This window comes from Mastigoproctus giganteus, chromosome 2 (assembly GCF_048544385.1).
Source record: "Mastigoproctus giganteus isolate SK-2022 chromosome 2, ASM4854438v1, whole genome shotgun sequence".
In the NCBI taxonomy this organism is placed as follows: Eukaryota; Metazoa; Arthropoda; class Arachnida; order Uropygi; family Thelyphonidae; genus Mastigoproctus; species Mastigoproctus giganteus.
Window position 1 is genome coordinate 254,814,156 of NC_143576.1, and position 24,069 is coordinate 254,838,224.

Here is a 24,069-nt window from a genome sequence, read left to right on the forward strand (position 1 = left end):
GAATGTTTATTCTTCATCATCATCATCGACTAAATGCGCACTCGTTGATCACTCATTATTGGCTCGGCACTCATTGGTTTGTTGCACAATGAGTCGTCTTCTTCAAAAATGTTTCAAGAGGCATTTGTTTCCAAGATAATCTTCTCTTTTAATTATAAATTTCACGATTGCATGCATAAGCATTTTTTAACGGTAGACAAAAATTGCAACTGACACGATTTCGCATGCAGTAACAAGTTTACGAAACTTAAAAAAAAGAATGAAGATTCTGAAAATTTATTTATGTTTTATATGATTGAAGATTTCAGTAAAGGCAAAACACATTCACCATAATAACGTAAAAAAACCAAACAATTCCAGCTACTGTATTTTCACAATGCAAGAAGATCAAGTTTACTACCCATTTATAATTGCTTGCAGTAACAGAAAAGCCCAATAAACCGGAAAGTGAAAATTGTTTTTATTGTTTTATGGTCGTGACCTCCAGAAATGTGCTTTAGAAAATATTACAAAGGCATTTAAAATTGATTCTTATAACGGAACATATGATAGTGATTACAGTGTAGTGCATTTTAATGATTTCAATTGGTAACTGGTACAATTTACAAACCACAGCTCACAAACCTTTTATACGGCCTTAGGGTCACACTCGTGACCTTAAAAATGACATTTTAGAGAGATATAAATAGCTTAGTTATACAGCGAAAATTTCAACTTCCGGGATCTTGAAACGAATTACCAAAAGACAATGTGTTATTGGGTTCACATTACGATATTTTAACGGTACAATGGTGTCTCTGGAACTGATTAATATCATAAAGTGGGGTACACTGTATTGTATAGCTACGCATGTGGTTTAACATTCATTTTTTTGCAATTAATGTTCATATTTTCGGTTTTGTTGATACTTGGGGGGAAAATCTCTTAAACCTGGGAACTCGTAAAGGAAGAACTGCCTATACTTTGACAAACTGCCAAGTTGTCAGATAATGTATGGTGCAATCTCCAAGAAGATAAGGTTTCAATAAGGTTTCAAAACATATGCATAGAATTCATTAAAAGACTTTTTGGCAATGTGATCAGTAAGAGCAGAAACCTTTCACTGTAGTCTGAATCCTATTTTTTTCACTCCTTATTGTGTTTTTTGAAGTATAAAAGATTTAAGTAGACCAGTTATCAAACATGCTGATAGCCTGTATTATTCACAAACAATACAGGTGCCCTACTAAAACTTACACAACTTAGCAGTAACAGAACAGCATTCCCTCTTTTATGCATCAAATTCTGTTATAGTTTTAGTATTACCCATATAGTGCAAGAAAGCCATGGGCTCTTGTTGCATTGACCAAAAAATTCTGCAAGAAAATGCACTTTCTTCCTCATGTACATGACTATCCAGTTGACCATTGGAATTCTTCAAACTGGCAGCATAAGCTACCTGCAAGTTTAACTTGTTCTAGTAGTCAATGACTCGCTCGCTAAAAGAAAACTTCCTACGATCTAGTCTAAACTCTTCCCCTGTAATTTAAATTTATGGCCCACAGTTTTGGAATTCTTTATAGCAGTGAAAATTCTGCTTAATTCCTTTTATTAACCCCTCTCAGAGCCTTGTAAACCTCAATCAGTTGACCTCTGAGGTGCCTGGTTGCCAAGCTCTTAGCCCAAATAATCAGAGTCTTTCCTAATACGGTCATCCTTCTGCAATCTCACCATTCGAGTTGCCAGTCTTTGGACCCTTTCAAGAAGCTCAATGTCTTTTTTCAGATGAGGTTTCCATACTTGGTCACAATATTCCAAATGTAGCCTTACAAAGTGGGATTACGACCTCCCTATCTCTACAGGATAATGTTTGATATATAATTGATAGAACACCATAGGCTAGTGTTTCTCAAACTTTTTTAGTCACAGAACACTTTTCATCTCACAATATATTGACGGAACACTTATAAAACACAAGTTTAGCAGGAGCCAAAGAACTTTTTGTTAATATTTTATTGCATATGAAGCACTGTGCATCAGGATTTTCCCTAGTGTGTCCAATCAGAGACCAGATCTTGAAGGTTGAACTTTTTTTTAATTCAACTTATTTTAAAATTAAAATAATTTTTTTTTAAATTCAACCCAACCAAGTTTATAATGTTTTATACACTTGGTTGGGTTTAATTTTTTTAAACAATTATTTTGGGGCTGGTGTTCCCAAGTGTAAGACCTTACATTTGGTTCCATCAGGGTTTCTTCTATTTAAAAATTCGTTAAAAAAAAATAGCAGATACATGTTCCCTCCTAATAAATTAGAAAAAAACTATTCTGATTGAATACTAAACTGCACTACAAACCTGAGGTTTCAGCTGAATGTCCCTGAAGTAGCTGGAACATGGAACCACATGCTTTTGCTACAGCAGCCATTTTAGCTATGATAGGGAGATTGTGGATAACAAATGATACTTCATTTTTCTGTATGTTTGCAAGATTTTGGGCATGTCCCAGCAGTCCAAATCCAGTAATATCAGTTGCTCCATGGGCATTGTACTTGTGCATTAGCTGTGCAGCTATAAGAAAACAGTAAACAATGAACATCTAAATCAAATCATACAGGAACATAATGTTGAAAGAAAGGCATGATATTCAAGATTTTAAGTTCAATGAGAATGTATGGGGATTCAGGTCAGAATTTTCCATAACAACTAGGTCTGCGGAGAAAGTTTCTTTGGGGTGTTTTGCAACTTGGTAAAAATTGAACAAGTACAGCAGACTCTCGATTAACCGAGATTGGATTAACCAGGACACTCCAAGACTCCAAATTAAAAAAAAAAAAAAAAAACCAGAAATCAAAAAATTCAAGTAATAACTAGAATAGGTATAAACAGATATTTTGCAAGTCGTAAATAAGCGACAAGCGGCATTATATAAGTCATCATTGGGAGATTAGTGTACCTATTATCTTGCAGTCCCCGCTGTCTTCACACCAGCAGCTCAAAAAAAAAAAAAAAAAAAAAGGGGGGGGGGGGAGACCAAATATTTAGTTTGTTTTAGTGCATTGCGTCGATTGTTGTGTTCCACTGTAGCGCAAAAGGACAAATTTTGTTTATGTCAGGTATGTCGGAATTTTTTTTATAGTATTTTTTTTTATTTATTTATTTTTTTTTTTTTGCATTTTCAGTTAAATGCAAACTTGAAATTATTCAAAAGTTTGAAAACGGTGCATCTGTTAAATCTCTAAAGAATCATTATAATAAGGATGTATTAAAATGGCCAAACAATAACAAGTATTGCACGGAATTCAGATTTGTCAATACGGCAGACCCCCGTTATAACGTGGTTCACTTTACGCTGATTCGCTATAACGCTGTTCTTATATTATAACCCGTATCCAGGCCCGGATTTACGTATAAGCAAAATAAGCAGCAGCTTATGGGGCCCCCAGAAAAAATCCCATAATTTCCCACAAAAAGATGTCATGTCGATTACTTTAGATTTTATTTGGCAAAATTACAAGACTTAGCTCCCGACATAACAATTCGGCGGTAGCTTAGTGTCTAGACATAAAACAAAAAGTAACTAGAAATGCCACTGATCCGTGGCTACATGGAAAGGTTTGGCAGCACCCTCGTGGCGCTACTACGAACTGCTATAGTTGAGTTAAGGCGGGTTGCCAGTCACCTATGTTAGTTTCTAGTTGAGTTTTATTACCTAACTAACAGCTTGTTGTCTGTTATAATTTATGGATGTCTTTGCATCTGAATTTATTTACATTTGTATCAAATACATTGAAATAGGTTAGTTTCTTTTCTTTATTATATCTTAGTATCTGATGTTCATAAACTATGTCATAAATAAAACAAGCCTAATCATTGTTTAATATCAATCTACAGTATCTAATATCTCGTTTTGTAAACAACAGAATATATAATTTTAATATACTGATTGATAGAGTTTTTTCCAAGTATAATATATTGAAATACTGCAATTTCCATTATTTTAACAATATAAATGTTGTATAAATTGACTAATTTTATTCCATAAAATTAACTTAAATATTCTGTTTAATAACATGAACTATTTATTTTACTTCGCATCTACCTAAATATATCTGTTAACCTTGTATTCTATCTCATTTATATTATTGAGTTCTTATCAAGTAAGTAATTTAGAATATTAGTTACATGTCAGTCAAAGTTTAAAGACTTATTTATTCACATTAATGATGATTCTAAATTAAAAATTCGCTATCGAGAAGCTATTTATAAATAGATTTATTCAAAACTTTTAATTACTTTTTAATTTTAAAAAAAAGTAATTCAAATGTTAATTTTAAAATTAATGTATTAATAATGTGTGAAATACTTCAATTAATTAAATGTTATATTCGATTTGATAAACAGATTAAAAATGAAGAGGTCTTATACTAGTGGAAGTCAAAAACGGAAGAAGAACGAATGAACAAACTTCCTAAAATTACCAGTTTTTTTCCGGAAGAAAGTCTAAATGAAGATATCTTGTCAGATAGTAACGCTGATATCAGTAATTCTTCTTCGGCAGATACAAGGCATTTTTCTAATAATGGTACCAAATCACCACACAAATGTACGGCAAATGACGACTTAGATGTGACTGAAAATACCCAAGACTCTACTGACACTGCGAATTTTGAATCCAACATCGACAAGCAATATTGTAATATTAAATCTAATGATGATCTTGGTCTTTGAAATGAACTGTCTCAAACTGATATTGAGTTTTGGATAGAAAAGGGTCCGACAGACTGTGCGAGTTCGAAGGGATCATTCGAGAAATTGCAACAAGTTTTTCAAAATACAAGGTATTATCAAAAGAATATTTTTGTCGGTGTGAAGGCAAATGGAGAAACTTTCAACAGAACATGACTCGTATATTCTCCAACAACCGGTCACCTATACTGCTTTGTATGTAAATTATTCTTACCGAATAAGAGTTCATTAGCAGGGCATGGATTTTACGATTGGTGGAATCCTAATGTCATTAGACACCATGAAAATTCAGAGTAGCATAGAAATGCCTTATTGACATTTTTATCTAAACAACGAAAAGCAGGCAGAAATATGATTAGAAAGGTTCTTTCTAATCATATTGAAAATGAAAAATGCTACTGGAAAGAAGTTTTACGTAGAGTAATAGCTGTTATTTGTACATTATCGGAAAGAGGTCTAGCTTTTCGTAGCACCAGTGAAACGTTTGGATCACCTAATAATGGCAACTATCTGGGATTGTTAGAGTTAGTTGCTAGTTTTGATCAGTTTCTCAAACATCACATCGAGAAGTATAATAATTGTGGGTTGGGAAACAAGTCTTATTTATCCAAAAGCATTTGTGATGAAATCATCCATCTTATGGCTCAAAGTTCAACAATCAATTTTGGAAGATATGAAACTAGCATGATACTTTAGTCTGTCCGTTGATTCAACACCAGATTTATCGCATGTCGATCAACTGACAGTTATTATTCGATACGTGTCACCTGATAACGGAAAGCCAGTTAAAAGATTTTTGACGTTTTTAGAATTACAAGGACACAGTGGGGAAATGTTGGCAAATACAACTTTAGAATATTTAGAAAAGTGTGGAATTGATTTTAACAATTGTAGGGACACCTCCATAGCCAGGTGGGAAGGAGCAGCAGTGTGTAGTACACACTTCTTGATTAGACCGGGGTTCGAACCCGTCACCACCAAATACGGAGGATGCGGAAAGGTCAGGGAATGACCACCACATATCCCGGAGCAATATGGCCTTAGTTGCTAATGCTCCTAAAAACCAAATAACAAACAACAAACAAACAATTGTAGAAGGCAGTCTTACGACAATGCGGCCAACATGTCTGGACGTTACAAGGGTATGCAGGCGAAATAAACGAATACGCGAATTATATTCCATGCTCAGCTCATTCGTTGAATTCAGTTGGACGTGCTGCGGTTGATTCATGCTTGGAAGCGGTGAACTTTTCTCTACAGTTCAAGAAATTTACAAATTTTATTTAGCATCCACACATCGCTGGGCACTTCTAAAGAAATCTATAGGTTGTAAGGCATTAAAGCTCAAACGACTTTCCGACACAAGATGGAATTGTCATTCTGAAGCTGTTTCAGCTGTTGACCAAAGCTTCGAGGATATTGCTGATACGTTACGTGTATTTCTGAAAATGAAGATGAGAAAGGAGAAACGCGACATGAAGCTGCATCTATAGCTGATAAAATGGAGGCTTTGGAATTCGTTTTTATGTTGAAGCTCTGGAAATACATTTTAGATGAATTCCATAAAGTATCTAAAACTCTTCAAGATCCAATGACGTCCATCACTACATGTTCAAAACTGTACTCCACACTTACAACCTTTGTACAAGATACTTTAAATCAGTTTGATTGTATCGAACATAAAGCAATAGAAGTCTTACCAAATGTTGATTATAAACCTGCAACATCTAGAAGAAAGCAATGGAAGAAACAAGTCAATGATGGCAATGCACCTGATGTTATTGAAAATATAACCCCAAAAGAAAACTTTCGAATAGATTACAAAAGTATTTTGGACACGTTTTCATTTTTGACTTACTTGAAAACAAAAGAATCTGTTGTGAGAAATAACGTAAATCAGCTGCTTAAGAAATATCCAAAAGATCTAAATACTAATTTTACTGTTGAAATTTAAAATTTTTTTTACATATGTGAAAGACACATACCCTAATACCAAGTTCAATCACGAAGGGCTGTACCATCTTATATGCCAGGACAACATTTTTCTAGCATTTCCGAACATTGAAACGATTTTACGTTTGTATTTAAGTTTGATGATATCGAACTTCACTGGAGAACGATTGTTCAGTAAACTGAAAAGAATAAAAAAACTATATGCGCACGACTATGTCTCAGGAAAAATTAGTCAACTTAAGTATTTTGAGTATGGAACACGATAAGATGCGAACTCTTTGCTTCAACGATATAATCGACCGATTTTCTACCGTCAAAAGTAGGGGAAAAAAGGTTATAATGATTTTGATGTGAATGAATGTAGTTTTTTTTCCTTTGTCACATATGTATTTATATTTATTATATATAAAGAGATAATAATAAGTGTATTTTTTACATATTTTAAAATTAAAAACTTTTGGAGGGCCCCAAAAAATTTTGTGCTTAGGGGCACCGCAATACCTAAATCTGGCCCTGCCTATATATATGACTATAACACTGTCACAGATCACTATAACGCTCTTTTACAGATTGCATTTTTGGCATATTTAACGAAATTGTTTCATTTGATGGAGTCGGTAGCTTGAAAATGAATAGCAAAACAGCATTAAAACGTTTCCCACGCTGACTTGAGAAAATTTCCCATGCTCAGTGAAATTTTCGCACACACTAATTTAATTGCAGTACAGTGACTTGTTACTATTTAAAATAAATAAATGCACAAGGCATAATACTTTAAGAGTTTGGTATCTATATAATATCGGTGTTTAGATACACCATAGATAACTCTTAATAAACTACAAAGTAGTTGTTGTAGGCATCATTTGCTGTTTCTCATATTGTGCTCTGCCTTCACGACGAGTTGCCATGATATTGCACTACTTCGAATAAGTAACTCTTCACTAATAGAGAAGACTGATGATCGGCCAATAGCCGTGAAACAGTGCTGTCTGGGTGGTGGTACTCAACTGAGAATAAGTAACAAAAGTCTTCTCTATTAGTGAAGAGTTACTTATTCAAAGTAGTGCAATATCATGGCAACTCGTCGTGAAGGCAGAGCACAATATGAGAAACAGCAAATGATGCCTACAACAACTACTTTGTAGTTTATTAAGAGTTATCTATGGTGTATCTAAACACCGATATTATATAGATACCAAACTCTTAAAGTATTATGCCTTGTGCATTTATTTATTTTAAATATTGACATCTACACCTCTTGGCATCTCTCATATTGTGTGATTAACTTCACAACTGGGTCGTCATGTCTGCATTACCAGGGTACCTGCCCACCCACTGATGATCGGCCAATAGCCGTGAAACATTGCTGTCTGGGTGGTGGTACTCAACTGAGAATAAGTAACAAAAGTCTTCTCTATTAGTGAAGAGTTACTTATTCGAAGTAGTGCAAATCATGGCAACTCGTCGTGAAGGCAGAGCACAATATGAGAAACAGCAAATGATGCCTACAACAACTACTTTGTAGTTTATTAAGAGTTATCTATGGTGTATCTAAACACCGATATTATATAGATACCAAACTCTTAAAGTATTATGCCTTGCGCATTTATTTATTTTAAATATTGACATCTACACCTCTTGGCATCTCTCATATTGTGTGATTAACTTCACAACTGGGTCGTCATGTCTGCATTACCAGGGTACCTGCCCACCCACTGATGATCGGCCAATAGCCGTGAAACAGTGCTGTCTGGGTGGTGGTACTCAACTGAGAATAAGTAACAAAAGTCTTCTCTATTAGTGAAGAGTTACTTATTCGAAGTAGTGCAATATCATGGCAACTCGTCGTGAAGGCAGAGCACAATATGAGAAACAGCAAATGATGCCTACAACAACTACTTTGTAGTTTATTAAGAGTTATCTATGGTGTATCTAAACACCGATATTATATAGTGACTTGTTACGTAGTTCCGAGATCAACATTTTAAAAAATGATCACGTATATTGCATGCAATATTTGCATTATATGCATTTATCCAAAGTCTAATCACTCAGTACAGTATTAGACATTGTGCGTAATGAACACTTTACTTGAACATTGTATCATAATTAATGCAACCAACGCAGTTACATTTTCAGAGTTAATAATAGCGGATAAGAATGAAAAAGAAACTGATGTTTGGGTGCAGGACGAAGACTATAAATGTAGTAGTAGTAGTGGCATGTGATGCAAGAAACAAGTGTATGAGCTTATGCAGCATCAGCCAAAAAAAAAAAAAAAAAAAAAAAAAATTTACACCATTCCCTCCAAATGCCTGTCCAGTTCCTCCTTAAATTTATTCAACCTATCAAATTCCACAACGACAGATGGAATTAACCATCTGTCGTTGTCGTGTTGTTAATTGTTCCAGCAATTAACCACCCACTGGCTAAAGGCAAATTTCCGCACATTTATTCTACATCTGTCTTTTCTTAATTTGAATTTATGCCCCCTTAGGTTCGTAATCTGAACAAGTGGAAGGATCCCATCAGAATTCAGTGTGCTCAACCCATTCAAGGCCTTATACACCTCAATCAGATCACTGCGCAGGTGCCTAGTCTCCAGCCCTGTAATTTGCAGAACTTAAGCCTCTCTTGGTAAGAGGATCCCTTCATTCCCCTCACCAATCTTATTGCCCTTCTCTGTACACTCTCAAGTAAATCTACATCCTTCCTAAAATGAGGCCACCAGACCTGTACGCAGTACTCAAGGCGTGGCCTGACCATTGCCTTATACAGAGGGACAATCACCTCCTTCTCCCTTCTAGCAAAATTCCTATGTATCATTGACAAAACTCCATGACCTGCCCTGGCAGCCTGTCTGCATTGCTCAGAAAACTTCATATCTGACTGCACTCCCAGGTCTTTTTCATTTTCTACCACCTTAAGTGTAGTACCACACAGTCGGTACTTTTCTCTGGGGTTACTTCTACCCATACGCAGTACTTTGCATTTTTCAAGGTTAAACTTCAGTTGCCACTTCTTAGCCCATCTGCCCAAATTATCTAGATCCTGTTGCAGTAGCACACTGCCATTACTGTCATTAACAACCCTGCCAACCTTTGTATCATCTGCAAACTTCAACATTAAGCCTGATATACCTTCATCAATATCATTGATAAATATACAAAACAACAGTGGACCTAACACCGAACCCTGTGGGACTCCACTAATAACAATAGTCCACGAAGAGCAGCACCCATTGATTACCACCCTCTGTCTTCTCGCACTTAACCAACCTTTTATCCATTGTAGCAACTTATCCTTAATACCATTCTGCTCCAATTTGTACAATAGTCTTCCATGTGCAACAGTGTCAAAAGCTTTCCTGAAATTCAAATATATGATATCAAATTTATTTTTTGCATCCAGTTCCTTTGTAACTGCATCATAATATCCTATCAAATTTGTCAGACAAGACTTTCCCTTAACAAACCCATGCTGTGTCTGAATTATTGCTGCAGTCTTGTCTAGATGATCCTGCAATGCATCTTTAACCAGTGACTCCATTATTTTACCCGGAACAGAAGTTCAACTAACTGGTCTGTAATTACTCGTCTCACCCTTCGATCCCCTTTGTGAATTGGGGATACATCTGCACATCTCCAGTTCGTGGGAACCTCCCGAGTCCAAGGATGCTCTCATAATTATGGCTAAGGGTTTGCTTAGTTGCTTTGCCACCTCCTTTAAAATAACTGGATAGATCCCATCCACTCCAGGTGCTTTTCTTATGTTTAACTTCAACAATTTCTCCTCCACTTTGTTTTCAGTTATTATAAAATCATTAAGTATCCTGCTACAATTTGATAACCTTCTGCCATTTTCAAACCTTAATAATTCCTCATGTGTGAATGTAGATGCAAAGTACTCATTCAGTTTGTTTGCTATCTGAGCAGGATCATCGACAGTCGAAGCATCAATGTCAATTGGACCAATCATATTCATCCCCTTCCTTTTAGAATTTATATAAGTAAAGAAATCCTTGCTGTTTTTCTTAGCTTCTTTTGCAAAGATTTCTTGTAATCTGCCTTCGCCTGCCTAACCTCCTTTGTGACCTGATTACACACTAGCTTATATCTGCCATAGGCTTCTGAGTTGCTTGATAATTTATATGCATCCCATGCATTTTTCTTCTCTGTTACGAGTCTCATTAGTTGTAAGAAAAAGACTGAATTTGAAAATTAAATTAGACGTTTTGAAGCGAATCGATTATTGTCAATGACAGGTGGATGTGTGCCATAATTTAGGACTTGCAAGTTTAACTGTAAGAACAATTGTAAAAAAAATATAGAATTAATTTTAGCAGCAGGAAAGATAGCTGTTCCACTGCAAGCAACTAGGGCTAGGCCGGCTATTAGGATTGAAATGGAAAGACTAACTAATTTTATTGAAGATAATATTTAATGCAGAATTCAGTTAAGTTAAATATTATAAAAAAAAAAAAAAAAAAAAGGTGGAACCATATAAAACTAGTTTTTTTTTTTTTTTTTTTTGATTTGGTAGTTGTTGGCGCATCGGCTTCTGTGGCCATATTGCACCTCCCAAGGTTTTTGCAGTACTTTGATCCAGCCCGAGGCGGGAATCGAACCCGCGACCTTTGGGTTGCCAGGCAGGTATTTTACTCACTCGGCTAGCCCGGTCGGCAATATAAAACTAGTAAGGGCTGGTTGAATATATTTCAAATCCAAGGAGAAGCTGCAAGTGCAGATCACGGAGCCGAAACTTTCAAAAAAAAAAAAAGAACTTGTTAAAATTATTGAAGAGAGGTATTATGTGTTAACATAGATGAAGCAGGACTTTTGTGGAAACGAATGCATAAAAGAAGTTTCATATTGAAAGAAGAAAAAAAAACATGCCAGGTTTCAAAGCGGCAAAGGATCGGTTGACTTTATTGTTCGGTGGTAACGCTGTGGGGGATTTAAAATTAATACCCCTTTTATTTTATTTGGAAGAGAGCCAAAGTTCAACCCAAAATCGACACATTTTTCATGATTAAATCAAATCATTTAGATCAATTAAATCTGTGATTTTAATTGGAATTTTAAGTTTAATTCTGATACTTAAGTAGTTAGTACATAATTATATACATATGTAATGAAGAATATTTTACATGTACAAATATTTGAATATTAAATATTTTGACCGACATTTGTGCATCTTTTCACTACCGTTTATCATTGATTAGGAAATATCCTATGGCACCAACTGCAATTCACAAATACATATGTTACCTTATGGGAATGCGGCACTCGCTTAGTGAGGATTCACTTAGCACACTGTTTTTCCGGAACAAATTAACGGCGTTAGGCAGGGGTCATCTATCCGGGAAAATCGAGAGTCTACTGTACATAAATTCCTCTAAATATTAATTTGTTCTTATTTCGTTAAAGCAAAACGGTCAAAAAAATCAAATCGAAAATTTTTTAAAAGTATAAATACATGCTCCAGAAAAGGTTACTAACTCTATATATTGAAAGCAAAAAATTTGGTTCTGAAATACTGAGAACCCCAGCCCAAATATTTACTAAACCAATAATGACAAACCAAAAGGCATGGACACCACACAAAAGTCCACAGATGTAAGGTCAAGAGTCAGTAATGGCAATTTCATTAATCCTACCATCCAATATATATATATATAAAACTTTTAAGAGATAGAATTGAAGATATAAACGGGATAGGATGTGGCATTTCGTACTATCATCATTTTTATTTATTTGTCATATTTTTTAATATGACAAATAAATAAAAACACACACCAAAGAAACTGTTCATCCAGCCATTCTCTAACTGCATGGCTGTAGTAAGCAGATACCCCATCTTGCTGGAACTATTCAAGATATTCATCCCACTTAATTAGAATGCTTGGAAAATCTTTGTTTCTACAACACATCAAGGTACACTTCTGTCATTATGTGTTGTAAGAATGGGTCACTTATGCGATTCTTCCAGAGACCACGCCACACCAAAATATTTGCACCAGTAATATTTGTTTTGTCAATTATCCTCAACTGGAGTGAAGCCACGATTTATGGTGTAAACACAATGGAATTCACAGAACTATACATGAGACAGGATCATCCTCAACTCTGTGTGTGAAGAATTTGCAAAGATGCTCCTGATTTAATGCAACACAAACACTAATGTTTGCTCTCAATTTTGAGAGCGAAAGCATTGATTTTATTAAGTTTTACATTAAAATAAAGTTAATTCTTTATCATATTTTGGAAACCTTTTCTTATCCCAAACTTTATATATTTTTTTTAGGAGAGGGAGTAATTTTTTATGCTTGGTATTATCTGTTATGTAGTGTATATGATCATAATACACTTTTCATCTAATTATCTTCTTTCTTATTTTTCTCAGTTTTGGCTTTTAAAAAATCTTTTGATGCAATTTCTCAAATCACCATTCTTCACGTATGACTCACATCATTATTCTTGGAATACCATACAACATTCAATATCGTTTCCTTTGTTTGGCAATGCAGCCCATGACTAATTACACTCACATTTAAGTAAATGTCAGTAAAATCTTAACTGAAATGTTTCCATCTTGATATAGCTACACAAAATGCCAGAAACAGAAGTCTATTATTACTAACAAGACTAAATGAATGTTTCAATCACTTTCACAAATAATTTCCTAGTAACTGGTGAACCAAAGAATACCTATAAACCAATTTAACCATTACACTGCTGTCCAAGAGACTTGCCTAATCAGAGCCAATCCAAACACATCATTCAACAAGTCCTGCATTGTAAATCCCTCCTATGATGACTGGACAGGATGCAGACAAGTTTTTCTCTGACTCATGACTTGTTTTCCTAGTATAACCTTTTATTTTTAACAATTTTTCTGTCATCAGACCACAGGTATAACCAAATCCCATTCCTTCAGAACTGACAAATAGTATCATTTTTTTGCATCATGCAGCCATATTGGTTCTATTATGCCTATATTTATTTCAAATATAATCCCCCAGCTTCTCGCACAACCAATTCCCCCAATACTGTTGAACCAAGGCTGTTCCTAAAAGGTTCATATCTGAGGCTGGAATAAGTCACCCCCCCCCCCCTCCTCAAGTTGCTTTTCTGTTATAAATTATGGGCATGAATAAGTCATCACAATGGATGGGAAAGCTACTGCTCACTTAAGATAGTACATCTGTGAAAAAAAAAAAACAGTACTAACATACATCATTAGTCTTCTAAATAAGATGATATGCTGGAGGAAGGATAAAAACATGGAGTGCTCACAAAAGGAGCATTCCTGATGAAGTAATCAGGAAATTTCACTATCTCACAAGTAACACACTGCCATGACCACAATCACTAACCGTAGTGCTCAGCTGCTGCCATCCCCACTTATTCAATTATTAGCAGGAGAGATTGCTTCTACAAGGGTGGGATACACTTAAATAAAAAGGGTGCGAGAATATTTCCTGATGATATCAAGGTAGTGTTAAATGGTTTGGAAAACTGTTAGCTTACAGGGGATACACAGAATAATAGATTAACAATAGCCGTAGGCAGAGACAAAAATGATTCTTGCACTGTTTCTATTGGAATATGCAGCAGCCTGGAAAAAACGTTGGGAATTTCAAGCCCTGCTGTTGGTCATCGGAGAAAAAGTAAATACATGGCATGTATATGCCATGCGAAGGGCATAGTAAATAAATTATGAATTTGAAGTGCTGGTCAAGTCATTAAATGCAGACATTGTTGGGATATCAGATGTGGTGTCACTGAGAAGGGATACAAAATTTAAATATGGGGGAGTATAACGTGTACAAAAAGGACAGAGAAGATAGGAGAGAGTTTATGCTCTTAGTTAAGAAGCACACAGAATCTAAGGCAGTGCACACAATCAACAGGTGGCCAGTGCAATGTTGCCTGGAACTTGTCACACATACACGCGACTTGTCGATTTATTCAATTCACATTTCTACAGCAGCATGTCTGGGAGGCAACGAGAGAGAGAGAGAGAGAGAGAGAGAGAGAGAGAGAGAGAGAGAGAGAGAGAGAGAGAGAGAGAGAGAGAGAGAGAGAGAGAGATCTGATCAGTATAAGTGATAATTCATGCATTAAGAATCTGCAGATAAAAGAACCAATAGGTGACAGTGATCACCTATTGGTTATTTTATCTACTGTAGGATACACTTAAGAATGAAGCTACATCAAGGGTAAAGGGAAGAGGTTTTACTTTCGTAAAGATGACTAGTGGTCAGACATTTTTAAATTCTATACAGTGGGACCAACTGATGATGCTACCATCAGCAAATTCTACATGGGAAGCATTCAAGAAATAATCATAGAAGCTACTAGGCTTTTCAAACCGACTAAGAAATCCTGTTCAAGGCTTAGACCTAAATGAATGAAAGATGAACTAATTATACTCATCATGGCAGAGAAGAACAATGCATGGGATGCATATAAATATCAAGAGACACAGATGTCTATGGTAGATAAAAACTAGTCTGTAATAAAGTCACAAAGGAGGTTAAGAAAACTAAGGCAGATTATAAGAAATATTTGGCAAATGATGCAAACAGAAACAGCAGACTTCTTTTCTCATGCAAACACTAGAAGAGGAGAAAATCACAATGGTCCATGTGATATTGATGGTAACTGTTGATGATCCTGCTCAGGTTACTGTGAAACTGAATAAATACTTTGCAACTACATTCACACACGAGGAATTCTTTAGGAATGGGGATACCAGAAGTTTATCAAGCTCTAACAGGAAGCTAAATGATTTTGTAATAACTGAGAGCAAAGTGGAGGTTGTTGTTGTTGTTGTTTGGATTTTAGGAGCATTAGCAACTAAGGCCATATTGCTCCAAGGATATGTGGTGGTCATTCCCTGACCTTTCCACATACTCTGTATTTGGTGGTCACGGGCTTGAACCCTGGTCTAATCAAGAAGCGTGTGCTATGCACTGCTGCTCCTGCCCACCTGGCTACGGCGGCACCCACAAAGTGGAGGAGAAATTGTTGTTGTTCGGTTTAACGACACAAGGGCTACTAAGGCCAAATTGTGTCTGTTCATCGTTAATTGACAAAAAGCGTATTGTTAGAGAGGTTAAATTATATGTTCTGTATAAACCAATATGTTTTAGATATAATAATAAAAGTTCTTCAATTTGCTTAATTTCCTAAGATGCGAGATAAATCAGGTGATATATTCAACACAGAGAGTGACTGAAAAGTGTTTGACCGGATGGTTGAATGTAAGGGACAATCAACCAGGAAATGTAAGTTGCATCTGACAGGATGAGCACTGTGGTGGGCTTTCTCCCAATAATAGGAAGAGATGAGTATGGCGAGTGTGTCCAATTCTGAGTCTTGCCAGTACCACTTCCTCTTGTCTGTTTCTTTGGAAGCAGACAGCCACAGCTTTGGATCTTCTTTTATCTGGTAGAAGTTTATTGTTATTGTCACTTTTCCAGGTCTGTGAACATTTATCGTAGCAGGCTTTGCGTATGACAGACTTAAAATCAGAGAAAGGAACCTGAGGATGTTGTGAGAGAGCGGGTTGAGGATGTTTAGCGGCAAAATCAGCACTTTCATTTCCCGGAATGCCTGAATGACCAGGGATCAAGCAAAAACTGATTGGACACACTGCAAGCAAACAGCTGGGAATGAATCTGTTTCAATGTAGGGTGAGAAAAGGAGAAATTCTTCCTTATGGCAGAGACAGCACTAAGAGAATCTGTGTAAATTATGGCAGATGAGATGGAAAGCTCAATTATCTTACTAAGCGCTAACTTAATGGTATATAATTCAGCTGTGAAGATGCTGCAAGCAAGCGGTAGTGTGGCTGAACTTGTACATAAAGGTAAAACTGCCGCAGCACCTACCATATCTCAGTTTTTGAACCATCCGTATAAATTTTACAGGCATGGTTGTTCATAGTAGCATGACTTGAATGTAACTGTCTGATATTGCAGGGAGGTGTAATATTTTTCCCCCACTGCAGGAAGTGTGTATCTTGAGAGACAGACACGTATGTCCAAGGAACAACAGGTGTAGTTGTGCCTTGGAAAATTTCATTTAAATTGACATTCCAAGTCTGAACAAGTTCTTTGATCCTGAGAGAGGCGGGTCTATTTTCATTTGGCTTGCTCTCATAGAAGGCTTCCCAACAAGTATTATAGAGATACTTCCCAACAAGTATTATAGAGATACTTCCAACTTGGGTGCGATAGTAGACTCTGGATCTTAGCAGCATAGTGAAGCAGTAGTGTTTTTCTATGCAGGCGTAATGGGGGATCATGCGCTTCGATATATAGACTTTGGATAGGAGACGTCCTGAAAGCTCCCAGTGCAGTCCTCAGAGCACTGTGATGGATCATATTTAGCCGTTTTAAAGTAGTGCTCCTGGCAGTCATACACTGGACAATCATAATCTAGTCGTGAACGGATTAAACTTCTATAAAGATGCAGCAAAGTACACTGATCGGCTCCCCATGACATAAATGAGACCGAATGAAATATATTCAAATGCTTTAAACAAGAAGTTCTGAAATAAGTGATGTGTGCTTGGAAATTTAGTTTGCGGTCTAATAGTGGTCCAAGAAATTTAACGGTATTAACAAGCGGGATTGGAGTATTGTTTATTTGTAGTTCAGGTTCGGGATGGAAAGCTCACTTCTTGCAAAAGTGAGTGACAGTGCATTTCTTTTCTGACAGTCTGTAACCGTTCCGTGAAGTCCAGGATTCTATTTTGGTTATGGCAAGTTGTAGCTGCCGTTCAATGGTATTCATGCTTTGAGATTGACAGGAAATGGTAAGATCATCTGCATACATATAAGTTTGAACAGTTTTTGGGATATCTCATGTCATGCTGCTAACTCGGATCGAAAACAGTGTTGGACTAAGTATTGATCCCTGCGGGATTCCCTCTTCCTGAATGTGAGATATAGAGAGAAAGTTTTTATATTGGACTTGAAAAGAGTGCAATTGCAGGAAATTTTGAATTATTTCCGGCAAATGACCCCTAAGCCCCAGATGGTAGAGGTCCATAATAATACCATGCCACCATGTAGTATCAAATGCCTTTTCGAGATCTAAATTGACCATGACTAGATGTTGTTTCGTGACAAAGCATTTCGGATATGAGACTCTGCTTTAATGAGCACATCTAGGGTTGATCTATTTTTTTGAAAGCCATACTGGTGACCTGGAAGGAGATTCCTTGACTCCAGGATGTAAGTGAGCCTAGTATGAACCATTCTTTCGAAAATTTTTTCCATGCAGCTTGTAAGAGATATTGGCCTGTAGTTTTCAACACAGGAAGGATTTTTTCCTGGTTTTCATAAGGTGATAATGAATGAATGGCACCATGAAGATGGATAGACATTTTCAGAGAAGATCCGATTGTAAAAAATTAATAGGGTTCTCAAGTCTTCTCCAAGTAAATGCTTTAACATAATGTTTGTTTGTTTGTTTTGTTGGTTTTTAGGAGCATTAGCAACTAAGGCCATATTGCTCCGGGATATGCGGTGGTCATTCCTTGACCTTTCTGCATCCTCCGTATTTGGTGGTGACGGGCTCGAACCCCGGTCTAATCAAGAAGCGTGTGCTGCGCACTGCTGCTCCTTCCCAACTGGCTACGGAGGCGCCTTTAACATAATGTAATGAACTCCATCTGAACCTGCAGCACTATTGGAAGTTCTCTGTTTAATGATTCTGAAGTTCTATTAAAGTAAACAGTTGGTTGTACAGGAATGAGCGCAGCATGAAGAAGTTAATTTTATGCCGTTCTGCACCTGCTTTGATGTTCTGGAAGGTGGACGCACAGGCGGCAGAAGCTGAGATTTTCGCAAATGATTCTGCTAATGCATTTGCAGCTTCTTCGGGAGTAGAAATGTTTTTCCCTTTCCAAAGAAGTATCGGAGAGGGCAGCTGAGCAAATTGCCATTTAGTGCCATATTCTTTTCCAGATGACCTGTGTATCCGTGTCTTTGGTAATGGTGGAGGCAAAAGTAATCCATGAATCCTGTTTCGCTTTCCGCCTAACTTGTCTAGCTTTTGCTTTCAGTCTTTTAAAAGCAATTAGGTTACTAGTAGTGGGATACTTGCGGAAATTATTCCAGACACGGTTTTTTTTCTGTTCGACAATTAAACAATCTGTATTCCACCAGTGATTTGTGTTTTCGATATGGTGTGGATTTTGAAATGGAGGCCATGGCTGAAGTCAGAATCTGATTGGTTATGGAAGTGTTTACATCATCTTTGAACATAAAATCTGTCTAAGCATATTTGGGCAGAATAGCCAACCCAGTTTGCCTTTCTAAACTGCCAAGTGGATCGTTGATCGGGATTTGAAGTTACCCCTGTTTGTAGCGAGCAATAATTGGGAAATGATCACTGTTAAAGGGATCGGTTAATACCGACCATGTCATGATTGGAAATATGGATGGTGAACAAATTGACAAGTCTATTGCAGAAGCAGATCCGATTGCTAAGTGGATGTAGGTTGGAGATCCAGAATTTAATAAATTAAGATCATTATTATGCGTGAATTCCTCCATCAATTTGCCTCTTCTACCCATTGTGGCCGATCCCCACAATGGATGGTGTCCATTAAAGTCACCAAAAAGACAAACTGGAGTTGGGAGTTGTGCAATGAGGTTGTCAAGTTCTGAAAGCAGAAGTGCAGATGGCGGAATATAAATGGAAACAATGGTAAATGATGTACCAACTGCAATGCAAGCTGCACACAGCTTCTAGGGTAGTTCTCAATTGGATCGGCTGGATGGTATGTTAGCGTTAACAAGAATAGCAACACCTCCACATGCAGGTGATTCTGAGTTCCTATCTCGTCTGTAAATGGTATAACTTGAAAATTTTGGCAAAACTTGGGGTGACAAGAATGTTTCCTGTAAGCATACCCCTATGGGATTAAATTGAGCTATTAAATCTCTTAAGTCATCAGAATGACTGCTTAGTTCTCTGCAATTCAATTGTATGATCTTATGCATTATTTAGGTTTACCTGAGGATGATTCATCTGACTGTTTTCTGTACGTGGGACATTTTTTCCAGTCCTTTTTTGAATGTGGGGCGTCCAGTATCTATGGTATCATCTGCATGGAGTTCTAGAATGGGTTCCTCATTATCTAGCAGCTCATCTAAATCCATACTTTTGGAGGGAGATTCCGTTTTTTTTTTAGAGACTGATTCAGATTTTAATTGTTCTTTTTCAACTGGGACCGATGGGATACGAGTAGGAGTGTTGATTGGAGTATTTGTGGCTTCGCTAGTTCTTTTTGGAGGATTATCTTTCTTTGAGGTTGAAAGTGTAGATTTGAGCCAGTTCACTAGAGGGGTGTTAGGTGGAACTGATACATCTGTTTGAGCTGCAGTAGAAACAAAGTTCCGAGTGCGAGCTGCATAGGAAAGACTACTAGGCATAGTCGACATAACTTGTCTACGTGCCTCAGGAAAGGTGACTTTATTTTCTATTTTGTATTTTTCTTTCCTGTAATCCATAGCTCACATATTTTGGAAAAAGCTGGGTGGCTTCCTTTGCAGTTTGGACAGAGCAATCCGCTTGAGTGTGATCTTTAGAGCCACAGATGGGACATATGACCTCACCTCTACATGCCTGCTGTGAATGCCCGTATTTCTGGCATTTGAAGCAGCGAACGGAATTCGGAATATATGGTCTAATATGACAATTCAAATAGCCAGCTTTTATTGAGGATGGTAAGTCTGGTGTACTGAATGTTAAAACGATGGATCTCGTTGGAGTGAGATTTCCATCTTTTTTTAGTCATAATCCGTTTCACATTCGTAACTTTTTGACTACTGAGTTCTTGAAGTAGCTCTTCTTCGGAGATTGTAATTAGGTCCCACTCACTGATCACACCCTTTGATAAATTTAAGGTTCTGTGTGGAGTAACTGATACTGTGAGCCCACAAAATGATGTTGCATTTAAGAGCCGCTCAGAATGTTTTGCAGTGGCTGTTTCAATGAGGAGATCTCTGGATTGTAGTCTTTTCACCATTTTTGGTGATCCAGTAATTGATTCCAAATATTTTTGAATCAAGACTGGTGATAATTTGCCCACAGGTTGGGAGGATAGAGAATGAATCACCAAGAAATTTGGTAATTCATTATGGTATTGAGCTTCCCTTCTAAGCCTTTTGGGCTGGTTGGTGTCATGGTCATTGTAAGGAATTTCTGACCTTGACTCATATCCATGTTACCTCACTTGGGCCCCTGTGGGTTTATTTTTACTGCCCAGGTTACCGGCCCCGCCACAGGGAGGCAGGAGCAGTGCCGCGTGTGGCCAAGCGTATAGGTTAGTAAGACAAATTAAATTAAAGAAAAGGGTTCTTTCCTTCTTCTGGGCTCTTTTCTTAGTGCTTTTAAGAAAGTAGAGCTACTTAACGGAAAAGTTTAATAAGCAAGGGAGAAAACAAAAGAGAACCTAGTCGCTTAGAGGAAAACGCTCTTCAATCGCACGAGAATCACTTGGCACCCGGGGTCGAGAAATTGTTGAAGTTAAACATAAGGCACCTGAGATGGATATGATCTATCCAGTTATATTAAGGGAGGCAGCTAAGGAGATAAGCAAACCATTAGCCATAATTATGAGAGCATCTGTGGATTCAGGGGAAGTCCCTGCAGACTGAAGATGTGCGAATGTATCCCCAATTCACAAAGGGGAATCAATGGGTGACATGAGAAATTACAGACCTGTTAGTTAAGTTCTGTTCCATGGAAAATAATGGAGTCACTGGTTAAAGAATTAGTGAGGGCCAACTAGACAGGAGTGCAGTTATACTTCAGATACAACATGGGCTTGTGAAGGGGAAATTTCATCTGATACTATGATGCAGTCACAAAAGAACTGTATGCAGAAAATAATTTTGTTAGTGTATACTTTAATTTCAGAAAACATTTTGACGTTGTTGCACAAATTGGAGCAGTGTGGCATTAAGGTCAAGTTACTGCTACGGATAAAGGAATGGTTGAGTGGAAGACAGAGGTTATCAACAGACACTGCTCATCGTAGACTAATGCTATTAGTGGAGTCTCCCAGGGTTTGGTGCTGGTATCTATATTTCTTAATGATATTGATGAAGATATGCCAGGCTAAGTTGGCAGGGTGGTTAATGACAATATGCTGCTGCAATCTAGAAAAATTACACAGTTGGGTTGAGAAAGACCAAGTGAGGTTTGACATTGACAAATCCAAATCCAGATGGGTAGCAGCAATTTCAGTATTGTATGGTACTAAGCTAAGGGTAGTCAAAAATAAAAGACGTGGAGAAACTGCAATCAGATATGAAATTTTCTGAGCAGTGCAGAAAGGCTGCCAGGACATCACATGGGATTTTGTCAATGATATATAGGATTTTAATAGGGATAAAGAGCTGATTATTCCTTTGTATAAAGTAATGGTTAGACTATGTCTTGAGTATTGCATTCAGGTGTGGAGGCCTCATTTTAGGAAGGATGTGAAGCTGCTGGAACAAGTACACAGACAAGAAATAAGATTGGTGAGGGGGGTTCTTTCCAAGAATGCTTAATTTTGCGAATTTCAGCAATTAGAGTCTAGGCACCTGTGAGGCGATCTGAGCACGGCTTTGAATGGATTAAGCATTTGAGCAGGCTCAATGCTGGGGGATTCTTACTCTTGTTCGGAATACGTACACGAGGGGGATTCTTACTCTTGTTCACGATACGTACACGAGGGGGATTCTTACTCTTGTTCACGATACGTACACGAAGGGGATTCTTACTCTTGTTCACGATACGTACACGAGGGGGATTCTTACTCTTGTTCACGATACGTACACGAGGGGGATTCTTACTCTTGTTCACAATACGTACACGAGGGGGATTCTTACTCTTGTTCACAAAATTGGTTAGAAGCATAAAATATGAAGTATATTTACTCAATTTCAAACAATTAAAAACCTATATGGCATGATGTTAGGGCACTTAAAATAACTGACAAATATTATTATTATATGTCACATATCAGAATTTGTTTAAATTTATATATCAATAGGAAAGCAAACTCCTTGCGAACATTAAACTGTGTTTATATTCCATTAAAAGAAATTTGTTTTACCTGTCCTATTTAATCTTCCCATGCTATCCATTGCTCTATGGTAGGCTTTACAGATATCCTCCTCTGTTACTACTAGTTTGATCCTATTCCACCTGTCTGGTTGATCCAGCCACTGATGAGCATTTACAGCTACTTGGGTGCCCAGTGGTTTAGTTAATACAAGGACATCTCCAACTACTGCATTATCAGGCCTATAAATATGTACCAAGAATTAAAGCTTCATTTAAATTGTATGAATTCGTGTAAAGCAATCTTAAAAACAAGAAAATTCAAAATATTAAATACTGTGCCTAATCCATGGCTCGTTTCATAGTGGGACAACTCTTCAGTTATTTATAGTTTCATGAATGAGCCTTTGAATCTGTTAAAACACGCTACAGTACAATCTCATTAATTCAAAGTTCAAGGGACATCAATTTTCATGTTCTGTAATAATGAGGTATGCCAAGTGTCAAAATTAAATTATCTTTTTTTTTTTTTTTTTGGTATCTAAGAATAATAAAGAAAAAAATAAATGAATCAAAATAATAAAATAAATTACATAAATTAAATAATAACAACAAAAGCCTCATCTAACAAACATTTTTTTCATATTTTCCTTTATTATAGAATAAACTAAGAGAAAAGCAAATAATTTAAACAAAAGTATAGTATACAAGTGGATATCAAAAAGTTTGTATCCTGACCTAGATAAAACATCAGTAGCAGGATGCAGTTTTTAATACATATTCAATAACTAACATGCGAAATTTCATTCCTGTAGGCTATCGTAGATTTCCTCAGATAAGCCCGAAATCTGAGGAAGGATGCTATGGTTGACAAAGTGGAGTATCGAACAGTGATCAAGTTCCTGCATTTGCAGGGAAAGAAAGCTCAGGAAATTGATGAAGAATGTAAAAAGTGGAAACAGGAGTTCCAGTGCAGTCGTACAAGTGTCTTTGATGAGCCAAGAGACATTCACAGACAGTGAGATGGTTGCAAAGGTTGAGCAGCTGGTGCTGAGTGACATAAGTGTAACAATTCATTTCATTGCAAATGCAGTGAGAATTAGTTATGGGTCTGCCCACAGCATTTTACACAACCATCTGCACATCTCTAGTCTCCGCGCAATGGGTTGGAAGATTGCTGAAGCCGTTGCCACCACCAACTTTGTTGCCCAGTGTGGCTTTGAACTACTGCAACACCCACCCTATTCCCCTGACCTAGCACCAGACTTCTTGTTTTGAGAAACGAAGAAACCATTGCTTGGATGCAG

The 24,069-nt window shown here is 36.9% G+C and overlaps 1 protein-coding gene across 1 annotated transcript in view; it reads right to left on the minus strand.

Moving 5' to 3' along the window:
* Sps1 (inactive selenide, water dikinase) overlaps window positions 1-24,069 on the minus strand; it is a 90,773-nt gene that overhangs the window by 1,093 nt on the left and 65,611 nt on the right. The window contains exons 5-6 of the mRNA XM_090389852.1: window positions 22,815-23,005; window positions 2,337-2,549 (exon numbers count right to left, since the gene is read on the minus strand). Coding sequence (XP_090245978.1) covers window positions 2,337-2,549; window positions 22,815-23,005 — 404 coding nt within the window. The remainder of the gene's footprint in view (window positions 1-2,336; window positions 2,550-22,814; window positions 23,006-24,069) is intronic.